At 37.6% G+C, this 12843-nt stretch overlaps 1 protein-coding gene across 5 annotated transcripts in view; it reads right to left on the bottom strand.

Moving 5' to 3' along the window:
- Hipk1 (homeodomain interacting protein kinase 1) overlaps positions 1–12843 on the bottom strand; it is a 52806-nt gene that overhangs the window by 25129 nt on the left and 14834 nt on the right. For all 5 annotated transcript variants that reach the window (XM_035451509.1, XM_027393835.1, XM_027393836.2 and 2 more), the window contains 2 exons: positions 5800–5923; positions 281–400 (listed from right to left, as the gene is read on the bottom strand). In XM_035451509.1, coding sequence (XP_035307400.1) covers positions 281–400; positions 5800–5923 — 244 coding nt within the window. The remainder of the gene's footprint in view (positions 1–280; positions 401–5799; positions 5924–12843) is intronic.

The following is a 12843-nucleotide window of genomic DNA, read 5'->3' as shown; positions in this document are numbered from 1 at the left end:
GTGTTGGTGAGATTTCTTTGTAACAGTCCTTTCATTTCTCTAGCTCCCCACGCTACTTACTAAGCATGAGTCTCTGTATTCCCCTCAACTGCTGATCTTAAATATGCAGTACAACCTCAGCCTGCTGAACTGGCTTCATTGTCTTGATTTTATTCATGTATAGGCCTAATAATACAATCATTTTTCAAAGGGTTTCCTCCTAAAAACACACCCTGTCCCCCACTTTCCTTCAAGAAATTATTAACTAAAATCTAAACTCAAAATTGTAAGGAAGATATACCTTAAGCCTCCACAGCGGGTATCCCAAATTAGGATCCCTGTTGAAGAACCTGGTTGTTTTTGTTCCGGCACTGAGAAGATATTCAGCAGGCAGGCCTTGTGTTTGTGAAATATAACGAATCTGAAAAATTAAAACCAAACATCAATTTCAAGAGCTTTTACATAGAAATATTAACTCTAGTCAGAAAAAGGATGTATTATAAACAAATTAACTCTCTGATCAACACAATTGAAATATCCCTGTAAACAATCTATACACAGAATGCACAAACATAGGAATATCCAAATATTTACTTAGTAACTACTGTGCAGGACTATTTCATAGTTAAATTACCTTTGAAATATTTTTCTCTTATGTCAGACTTTTAATAAAAAGTTAAAAAAAAAAAAACTACATTTCTGGGACAGACCAGAATAGTTTCCAATTCATAATAAATAATGAGACAACCTAGACCCATGCAAGAGCAATGGAAAGCAGTGAATGCAACTGAGAGGCATTGAACTGAGAGGCAGTGATAATTACATAATTATCAGCATGTAATTTTTCTTAATGTCTTTCTTAATCTACAGCCTACCTGTGGGCAAACAACAATGTTTTACTCGTCAGTGAGTTCTTACAGTAACCCAAACAGTATGGCCATCCTATAAGGACAGATCAAAGACCCTATGTGTAAGAACTTGGAATTATAAAGCGATTAGAAGAAAACTGATAGGAAGCTGTATAATACTGGACTGTGCAGTATTTCTTGGATATAAAATCAAAAAGTACAAACACAGGTAAATGAGGCTTCAAAAAAAAAAAAAAACATTTGTGTAGCAAACACTACCATCAACAACTAAAAAGGCAGCCCACAAAATGGAGGAAGGAATGTGAAAATTCCATTCAGCAATGATTAATACTTAGAACAGAAAAATCTGCCAGATGGTGGTGGCGCACACCTTTAATCCCCAGCACTCAGGAGACAGAGGCAGGCAGATCTCTATGAATTTGAAGCCAGCCTGGTCTACAAAGTGAGTTCCAGGATGACCAGGGCTGTCACACTGTGAAACCCTGTCCCAAAAAAAAAAAGGGGGGGGGGAGTAGAGGGGGGTAGAGGGGCAATGAACCTAAACAGACATAAAATGTTCAAGAAGCACATGGAAAAAGATCCAGTGTTATTAACCATTAGGGAAATGCAAATCTAAATCACAATGAAATAACCATTTACACTCACAAAGATGGCTAATTTTAGAAAACAAATAAAAATAAGTAATGTTGTCTATGCTGTAAAGAATTAAATGTTGCGGTCTCTGTCAAAAATACTTTGGTGATCCTTCAGAAAAGTAAGTAAATTACTATATAATGTAGTGATTCCACTCCAATCTATATATGCAAATATTGGGGATGTTGCTCATTTGGCAGTATCACTGCCTAGTATATGCAAGGCTTTATATAGCACTATTAAACCAAAGAGGAAAAGAACAAGCAAGGAAGGCAGGAAGGAAGGAAGGAAGGAAGGAAGGAAGGAAGGAAGGAAGGAAGGGAGGGAGGAAGGGAGGAAGGGAGGAAGGAAGAGAGGTTGGGAGGGGGAAGGAAGGTAGACTATCTTTGATATTTGTTTGGGGTTTTTTTGGTTAAGATTTATTATGTATATAAGTGTTCTGCCTGCATGTATGCCTACATACCAGAAGAGGGCACCAGATCTCATTATAGATGGTTGTGAGCCACCATGTGGTTGCTGGGAACTGAATTCAGGACCTCTGGAAAAGCAGTCAAGGCACTTAATATCTGAGCTATCTCTCCAGCCCCAGACTTTGATATTTGTATACCAATGTTCAAAAAAAGCATTGTTCGTTGATAGGCAAAAAAAATTAACCATATGTATTGCTACTAACAGATAAATTAAATATATATGTCTATATGTTTATTATATATTATACACAATGGAACATGATTCAGTAATAAAAGTGATGTTCTATGTGATGAATATTTATGATATGCCTGAGTAGGCAAATATACATAGAGGAAAAAATACCTTAGTATTTGTAGAGGTAAGAAAACTGAGGAGTTTGGAGGGGAAAGGGCAGGAACTGCTAATAGATAGGTATCATTAAAGAAGGACAGAATGTTCTAAAACTGATAATGATTGTACATTCATGTAAATATACTAAAAATCCATTAATCTGTACACTCCAAATGGTTGGTATGTATAATATGTGAATTCTATACCTATAAAGTTATTTTTATAAAAGCAAACAAAAAAACCTTAGCTGGACCCTGCCATGTGAATCCTTTTTTATTTCCCAGATGCACCAAGATAAATTATCCCCAATCCTGCTCCCAAACAGCATCCTATTTATTCAGCACAACAAACTACTTCCTCCTATTGACCATCAACATATTACATAGAAATTTTCGCAAGGACCATACCCTTTTTCTTTACAAGGAAAGCTCTGATTGCTATCCCAGATCCTAAGTCCAGTTGTGCTTGTTTCCACTTCCCAGGAAATTTACACCAATCTGTTGCTGCTAAGCTTGAAACGGTGCCACTGAATAGTTGGGACTAAGAACTGCATTCCTGAAGGCTATAATTGGTTGGAGCAGGATCCATGAACCCCCTCAAGTTGCACAAAAACAATGTGTGTGTATTTTTGCTTCATTAGATTCTCAAAAGGGTTTAGAAAGAAAGGACTAAGAATCAATGTCTGATTCAATTCCAATTATGGATTTGCATCATTTCCTATCCCTCATATTCTTTTCTTTTAAATTAGAAAACCATGGTTTTTGTTTTGGTTTGGTTTGGTTTTTTGCCCTTGCAAGGTAGGAAAGATTAAAAACTTACAAGGCATAACATAACTGGCTACTTATAACATCAGCAACCTATTTTATAATTTACTCCAAATTGGCTCAAAACAGTGACAGAATTCTAAGCTAAGAGAAAACAATGTTTTGCTCTTTTTTTAACCTTCTAATTACAAATAACTATTTCTGAAAAACAAGACAAAACAGAACTTATATATTTGATATGTGTGTCCAGGGTGATGACAGGCTGGTGACATGCAAGTCTCTACTTGTAAAGAGCTGCCAATATTATGTGGAGTCTTTTTTTTTTTTTTTTTTAAGAGCAATAAATGAGAATTCAAATTATTTCCACAGCAAAACTTTCTTCAACAGACCAATTTCTTATGAAATGGTAACCTATCTTCTAAAACTCATCAGTTTTAACACAGTAGTGGTATTTCATACCTTATGAGTCAAAGAGGCACATACCTGGAATCCCAGAACTGGGGAGAGATGCCAGAGGACTGGGAGCTCAAGGCCAGTCTCCACAATATAAGTTCAAAGAAATGTTTTATAACTCAGATGACGGCTCTCTTAAAACCCATTTCAGAAGAGACCTAATCTGTAGCACAGCTTCTGAAACCTAATGTGTCCAGTTACTTCATTCTGAGATATATATAAAATAAAATAGTGACAGTTCTGAGTGAGCCAAAGTTTACTCCCAGAACTCCAGTTTCAGCCTTATTTTCATCTCCTAACTCTGATAGTTGGCTAAACTAGAGTTAATGGGTACAGAGCTAGAAAAATGCCAATCATATATAATATAAACAAAATCCTTTATCACATAGATGAAAACACAACTTTAGACCAAATGGACAGTAGAAGAGATTATTTTTGTTTGTTTTTCCTTTTCAAAACAGAGTTTTTCTATATAGCCTAAGCTATCCTGGAACTCAGACTATAGACCAGGCTGGCCTCAAACTCAGAGAGACCCACCTGCCTCTGCCTCCCGAGTGCTGGGATTAAAGGTGTACACCACCACTGCCTGGCAGAAAAAAAATGTTTTTACTCTTCAGTAACAAGTAGACTCCTTTTTCTCTAAGCACTTCACTAGCACATTTACTTCTCTAGAATTTATTATTATTAGCACTAGTAATAACAATTGACCAACCCTTAAGTCAAAAATTTGAATATAACTTCCCCACACTAATGCTGTGCATCAAATTTAGCCCTCTCACATGTTAGACAAGTGCTCTATCACTGAGCTGTATCTTCACCCTATTTTGCCCCCCCAACCTTAATTTACTAATAGCCTAGCACTGACCAGAAACCTTACCAAAACCACAAACATGTGATTGACATATATTTATTTGTAAAAAATGCCAAAGAAGCACAAGAGATCAAGTTTCCTAGCACCTTAAGCAGAAATGATTACCAGTATGTAGCATTTTAAGCGGATGCTCACCACCCTTGAGTTCAGTGTGTCAACACCAAGAGAGGACAGCAAAATGACTACAATAGCACAGTATACACTAAATTACAAGTTAGCACTATACTGTCAACCTTGAGTTCCTGTTAAGAATGGCATTAAGGCTGGACTGGGCACATGCCTTTAATCCTATCACTCAGAAGGCCAAAGCCAGCCCTGTCTACTTAGTGAGTTCCAGGACAGCCAGGGAGTCCTCTGTGCAAAGAGTCCCTGTCTCCAAAAAAAAAAAAAAAAAAAAGAATGGCATCATGTGTGGTCTCATGTGTAAGTTTTTGGAAAGTTTTAACTTTTTAAGAATAAATTCGTAGCTGAGTGGTGGTGGCACACTATTGTAGAATATTAGTTGAAGATGTATTATATTCGTTTATGCTGTGGAATATTTGTTTAATGATGCAAAGATGTGTTGCATTTTTTATGTTGCATTTGTTTAACTCTATGAAGCTGTGTTACTTTGCCTGCCTAAAGTGATTGATCTGTATAAAGAGCTGAATGGCCAATAGCGAGGCAGGAGAGGGATAGGCAGGGCTGCCAGGCAGAGAGAATAAATTGGAGACAAAGAAAAGGAGGAGGAGCAAGAAAAGGAGGAGAGAATGCCAGTGGCCAGACACCTAGTAAGAAAGAAAGAGATATAGAATAAAGAAAGGTAAAAGCCCAGAGGCAAAAGGTAGATGGGATAATTTAAGTTAGCAAAGGTAGCTAGAAGCAAGCCAAGCTAAAATTAGAAAAACAAAACCAAACCACTACAGCATACTCCTTTAATCCCAGAACTAAAGAGGCAGAGGCAGAGGCATATGAATCTCTCTGAGTTGGAGGCTAGCCTAGCTTATAAAATGAGTTCCAGGATAGCCAAGGATGTCACACAGAGAAATCCTGCCTGGGGGGTGGGGGGGGAAATAGATTTGTATGGGGGGGAGATTTAATTATAATCTCAAAAAAATTTTTTTTTGGGGGGGGTTGTTTTCTGTGGCTTTGGAGGCTGTCCTGGAACTCATTCTGTAGACCAGCCTGTCTCAAACTCACAGAGATTTGCCTGCAAAAGAAATGTTTCTTTAAAAAGATATTTGTACATATTTTTGGTAGGTATCAATATAGTAGATTATTTGTCCATACATATATTATGCACTTAGGACACCCTTAATTTCTTCAATATTGCTATGGTGTGTGGTCTATTTTTTCGGATTGTTATAAAAGCACTCTTTGTACGTGTGGATGGACCTGTGCAGTTTGAGTGTGTGCTGCTTTCCACGTTCATTCAAATAAGCTCTCTTACCTGATCATACTCTGAAGCACCAGGGTAAAGAGGCCAGCCCAGGAACAGCTCAGCTATTACACAGCCCAGTGACCACATGTCAATAGCTTCACAGAATGGTAATCCAAGAATAATTTCAGGGGCTCTAGCAAAATACAAAGATATAAGATAAAATAGCAAGCATTACTTGGGGAAATTAACTATGGATGGTGACTGAATCCTGCTGCAGTATCAGCAACAGGCACATTTGTTTAATGAAACTGAAAAGCATCAGTACACAACTCAGAACTCTGGGGAAGCTTTAGCCAAAACAGGGGTGGCTCATGCCTTTAAGCCCAGCACTCAGTCAGGTGGATTTCTGTAATCTACAGAGCCAGGACAGCCAGAACTACAGAGAAACTCAGTCTTGGGAAAAAAAACAAAAAAACAAAAACAGAAGTTTTGAACTGCAGAAAGGTAATATAGAACATAATCTATGAATACCACAATCCTACTGGAGATTACAAAAATGCCCCATAATTGAACACATTAATATTTCTGCAACAATATACACAGTAAGCATATTAAGTTGACTAAATAAAGACATTAACCAATCTTGTAACAGTTCAAGACAGATCCTGATGATAAAATTAAACTCAGGGGAAAATGTCTTTTTAAATATTAGAATTATAAATAAAAGATCATAAATGATTTTTCTTCTGAGTGCCTTAGTTGTTTTACTACCTTCAGGACAAAAATGATTTCTGAAAAAAAATGATATTTGCAGTAGACTCAAGAGCCAACCTATGAGAGTTTGAAGCTCAGGCAATCATTAAGTAGTTGTCACTATTAAACTTCAACTATGTGCCTTGAGTTTCTATGGGAATATCTATCACATAAGGGTATTACAAAGTTTAAATAAATTAAAATCTTGAGCCAGTGCTTGGCACATAATAAGCATATGTAAATGTTAGGTATAATAATAATAACTATTATTACAGTTCCATTATTTTGCACATCTGAAATGAAATTACTCCTCCCACTGATAAAGTAGGAAACAGACAGGAGAGACTTGCCTAAAACTATAGTCAGTAAGTGATAAAACAAAGATGACTTTCAGCACTGACTCCAAAATTAAATACAATCATACTAACTACATACTCATCTTCATTAATTTGTTTGAAATGGTGGCATGCATAAATGGACTTTTCTCAAACTATGACTAAAATGGCAGTTCATACTATGTGCAATGGATAAAAGGGTTAGTCAAGCCTATGGATCTGAGTTCTATCCCCAAAATCCGCATGGTGGGAAGAAAAGAACCAACCAACCTGCAACATCAATACCCTTAGGAAACAGGTAGGCTGTAGGAATCCAGAGATTCTAAGATATTTTCTGATCCTTACCCTGAAATAGTAGACGATCTAGACCTATTTGGACTTAATTCTGCTAGACAGCTAGAGAACAAATAATATAACCAGTTTTTGCAGCATTTGATATGAACTTCAGTTTTGCTCACTAAAAAAATAACCCTCAATCATCATACTCATACTGAGTGTGCATATACACTCCTGCAATCCCATCAAGAGGATCACTGCAAATGAGGCTCACTTTGTCTACATAGTTGTTCCAGGACCCATCTTACAGAAAGAAAGAGAGAGAGAGAGAGAGAGAGAGAGAGAGAGAGAGAGAGAGAGAGAGAGGAAGGAAGAAGGCAGAAAAGTGATGCGTGATGTTGAAATTAACTACAGTCATTTATGACTGATGGAATTTCAAATTTCAATTAAATTCCAACCATTATGACATGTTCTTAACATCACACAAGCCTGATAGGAAGATTAATAAAGCTGAGGAGTACTCAGAAAAAATATAAAAGCTTTTCTAAAATTGAAAAAGAAAAAAAAAAATGTCTTACTTTCAGTGAGCAGCAACATCAATTTCCAAGTTCATGACAGTGCCAGAAATAGCTGGCAGGGCAAGTGCATATGGCTTGGTGCCAAAATAAAAACTGGGCTGAGAACATTCCAAAGCATCAACTGAGAATCCGGAGGTTTTAGCAGTCCTATCTTATAGGAAGACATTTTTGAAAAGGTAGATCAGGAAGGAACAGCTGGCCAGGCCAGTTTAGTTTCAGAGAAATTAAGGAAACGCTATTTCCAGCCTCATTTACAAAAACAAAACAGTGACATTTGGCTAGAATCTGGTTTTTATCCTGTTTCTGGAATAACAAAAGCAGCTGAGGATTCTCATGGAGAATTCACACAAGATAGCAACTGTTTCCTTACACAAAGGAAAGAACTAAAGAAAACCTCAGGGGCCAAGAGCACTTGGGAAGTACAGGATCTCTGAGTTCAAGGCCAGCCTGGTCTACAGAGTGAGTGCCAGGACAGCCAGGGTTGTTACACAGAGAAACCCCATCTCAAAAAAATAAAAGGAATAAGAAAAGGAAAAGGAAAGAAAAGAAAGCTGCAGTGGGAGCCTAGACATGTTCGTCTTAACCACTAGTTAGTGAGAATGAAGTGTTTTCCCCTTTGCGGAACCATGACATTTGTCATTCCAGAAACAGGATGAAAACCAGATTTTAGCCAAATGTCACTGTTGTTTTTGTAAACGAGGCTGGAAATAGCGTTTCCTTAATTTCTCTGAAACTTTAAGGGTGGGTGGGTGGGTGGTGGGTGTGGTGTGTGTGTGTGTGTGTGTAATCTAAATTGAGATTACAATTACTGAACTTATTATTCTCATTGTTATTTTCCTCTTGGCCTTCTTTAAACTCTCTAGTCTTATTAACAAAGTTTTTGGAGGAGTTGGAGGGGTAGTCCAGTGTAGGGAGCATTTTTAGCACGTGCTAGCCCTGAATTTGATCCTCAGGACTGAAAAAAGTCTATGTACAGGGAAACCCTAGTTCTACTAGCTGTATAAGAAGGCTGAGCCAGGCTCACACCTGTTATCCCAGTACTTAGGAAACAAAAGCACGAAGACTGAAGGTTCAGACAAGCCCAAGCTACACCATGAGATTCTGTCTCAAAATAAAATAAAATAGGAAGAAAGGAAGAGGGTGGGGCGGGGGGGGATGAAGGATGAGTTCAATAATTACTCATCTGGTCTGTTTCCAGTTACAACATTGTAAAAACATAAGGCAATAAAAAGACTACTCAAGTGTAGGAGAAAGCTAGAGATGACAACAACAAATTTGGCAGTATTTATTCAAATAGGGAAATGCTGCTAATTGTGCTTTGGAAGTAGTGGGTCTCCCTTTAACCCTGGTTCTCAACCTGTGGGTCTCAACCCTACAGGATTTGCATATTGGATGTCCTGTATGCCAGATACTTATGGCTCGTAACAGTAGCAAAACTACAGTTGTGAAGTAGCCGCAAATAATTTTATGGTTGGAGGTCACCACCACATGAGGAAAGGTATGAAAGGATCGTAGCATTAGGATGGCCTTAGAGGATACAACCCCCATCCTTAAAGCACAAGCACTAGAGGTAATTTACAATAGCTAAATGGCAGAAACAGCAGCCTTTGCATGTTCATCTCCCAACTTTAAACTTTATCCTGAAAAGCTCCTCCAAGGTCATAAAGCCCTAGTTCACTGGCAGCCACAGCAAGCTGAGCACAAATCATTCTCTAGTTGTTTTCATGAACATTCAGTTTCTTCCCGTTCCAGTCGTCGCTGAGGCACCAAACCTACTTATTTACCAGATTAGAGATGTTACATAAACATCCTGCATCTGTGGCTTAGATTGAAACTGTAGTTTCACTGTTACAGGAAATTAGATTGTTTGTGTAGGATAAATTAAACTATACTTTTCTCCTCTAGGCAACATCCATCCATAAATAACAAAGTAATCTTAGTTTGAAACAAACGCTGGCTAGTTTGTTTAGAAGAGTAAAGCATTGGGACTGTGAGTGTGGCAAACCTCTGTTGCTAAAACTCAAGCCCCAAAGACAGCAACTTTCCTTAAAGTCAGTCTACATTTATTAGGCTAAAAAAAAAAAAAAATCATTTCCACTGCCTAGATCATTTAGCCATGCCTATGGCTAAGTGTGGCAAATTTCTGACAAATGGTAGTATCTGGGCATGCTTAACATTAGGACAAAGCAATGTAAACTTAAAAGAACGGTAAGAAGGCTGGATTTGAAGGCAGCTTCACAAGCCAAAAGGGTTCACAGAGGTTTGCAAAAGACAGGAATGTGAGGTACTAGTGAATTCTAATATGACAACAAAGAGATATGAGGATGCTTAAGGCATGTTGAGGACAAAACCAGTGATGAGGGAAGATTGCCCAAGCTGCTTTTCCACCTGTCACACTTAGTATCAAGTATTACTGTGAGATAACACAGCACTCAGGTAAGGAGTCACAAACCCTAGATGCTGAGCGCTTGCACAGTGATGACTTAGGATCAGAATGAAATTTTAAGAAGTTCCCCTTCCCCTTGAAATTATTCTTAAAGCCAACAACCAAATTTATAAGCAGCTTTGAAGAATACTTTAAAACTTTTATAAACCAAAATTAAAAGTATAAGGAACAAGTGCAAAGCTTAACAGTTTAATACTAAAAATTAGTCACATGAATTGTAAATTAGAGAAGTCTGGGCAGAATAATTTGTCCCACAAATCAGTCTTATTCTTTATGTAAAGATCCTATCAAAAATGATTTCATAAAATAACTTACATCTTTTGTTCTGCCTTTTTGTTTTAAAAATGCCCGTTTATCTCTGAGAGGGCACACAAACAGTTAAAGAACACCTGTGCGCACCAAGGAACCACTCAGAGCTGATAAGCTCCTGCCTGAGAAAGGAAGTGGGGCAGCACCAGCTCTTCAGCACACCTGTAAGCATGTGGTGCATTTGTACTATGGGGAGAGGGGGGTCCTCAAAGGGGAGTACCAGAAACAAATGTAGGTGGAGCCCAAATCTCCCAAGTCATAAGTAAACTGAAGTGAAAAATTTCAAAATTAGCCTAGGTTGCCTAGAGCAGGATGAGACCGGAAACCACAAGACCTTTGCCTCATTTCAAGTAAAACATGTCATAGTTTTATAAAACTATGAATATTTTTCAAGTGAGGATGGATTAAAAGACTATCATTAAGCTGTCAGTACTTCACTACCCAAAGAAATTTGCAATGTTAATGTTATTTTTATTAAACCCTATTAAGAAAAAAATAGAAAAATCTATCCTATAGACCATTCATTGGTTCTCCACCTTCCTAATGCTGTGGTCCTTTAATAAAGTTCCTCATGTTGTGGTGACCCCCAACCATAACATTATTTTCATTGCTACTTCATAAGTGTAATTCTGCTACTGTTAGGAGTCATAATATAAATCTCTGATAGGCATGATAGATGTATGTGACCATTGTGAAAGAGTTATTCGACACCTACCCCCCAGGGGTCGTGCTCCTCAGGTTGAGAACTACTGCTTATAGACATGCATACAGAGACTAACAATAGAATAGGGAACCCAGAAATAAACTCTTAAATATATGGTCGAATAAACTTGACAAAGGTGCCAAGACCATTCAATGGGAAAATACAGTCTTTACAGCAAAACACATTGTGTGAACTAAATAGTCACATGCAAAAGAATTACATTGGACCATTACTTTAAACAATAAAATTGAACAAAGCGTGGTAGCCCATGCCTACAATCCAAGCACTCAGGAGGCTGAGGCAGGAAGGAGACTGCTGAGTTCAAAGTCAGCTTGAGCTAACAAGTGAGCGCCAGGTCAACCAGAGTTATATAGCAAAAACCTTGTCCCAAAAACAAGTTAACTTGAAATCAAATAGTTAAATGCAGGAGCTAAAAGTCTAAGACTTGTAGAAGAAAACTGGGGATGATGGATTTGAAGACACTTGAAGAATAAACAAGGGAAAAGACAGACAAACCAGACAAGGTTCAAAGACTATAAAAGGATACAAGATATTTGCAAATCATATCTATCAATGTCTAGAAGATACATTTTCTTTTAATTTCTAAAACCTAACAAAATCAACTGAAAATCTGGGCAGAGAACTTGAATAAATATCTCTCCAAAATAAAAGTATAAGGTATACAATAAGGACATGAAAAATGTCCATTAGGACATTAGGAAAATGTAAATCAAAACTACATGAGATACCACTTTATACCATAAAGATAACTACTTTAAGAGTATATAGAAAATAACAGGTATTGGAGGAAACATGGGAGAAACTGGAACTCTCATTCACTGCTGGCAGGGATGTAAGAGCATAGCCTCTGTGGAAGTTTAGTAGCTTCTAGGAGCTACACACAATTCCCTAAGACCTAGCAAGTCTACCTCAAGCTCTACAGCTAAACGGCCTAAAAATAGGAACTTAGATACAACATTCACAACACTGAGTGACTATCAAAAGATGAATAAGCAAAATGTGGTGTACACATACAATGCAACATTTTTCAACATAAGAAGGAATGACTTCCTTGATGGGTGCTACAGAATAGATTAACCTCAAAATCGTAAGAATCTGGGATGGAGCTGGAGAGATGATTCTGTGGTTAAGAGTACTGACTTCTCTTCCAGAGGACCTGGGTTCAATTACCAGTACTCACATGGTGGATCACACCCATCTATAACTCCAGTGCCAGAGGACTGGATCTAGCCTCTGTAGAGACCAGGTACACCCTTGGCACACAGACATACATACAGACAAAATACCTATACACATAAAATTTAAAGAAAATAGGAAACAAATCTATTAATCCTAATACTCTGGTAGATCAATGTGTGTTCAAGCCCAACCTAATCTACACAGCAAGTTCCAGGCCAAACAAGGCTACATAGTGAGACCTTGCTCCAAAAGACACACACATTCACACACAAACCCCTAAGAGAATACACATAAATACATATTTTATAGTTACCTATTTTGGTGGAGGCTTTTTATTTTGGGATGAGAGGGGCATTAAACTCAGTCTCATGCAGGCTAAGCAAGTCCTAGATCTCAGTTACATACCCCAGCCCATGCTTCATTTCTCGACTAAATGCTTGTATAATCAATTTTCAATTTATGCCTATTAAATTAGATATCAGATTCTTTAAGATTAAAAAACACACTTTTAAA

The sequence above is a fragment of the Cricetulus griseus genome (assembly GCF_003668045.3).
Source record: "Cricetulus griseus strain 17A/GY chromosome 1 unlocalized genomic scaffold, alternate assembly CriGri-PICRH-1.0 chr1_0, whole genome shotgun sequence".
Taxonomy (NCBI): Eukaryota; Metazoa; Chordata; class Mammalia; order Rodentia; family Cricetidae; genus Cricetulus; species Cricetulus griseus.
The sequence above is the reverse complement of the archived record's forward strand: the minus strand, read 5'-3'. Positions and strand labels throughout refer to the sequence as shown.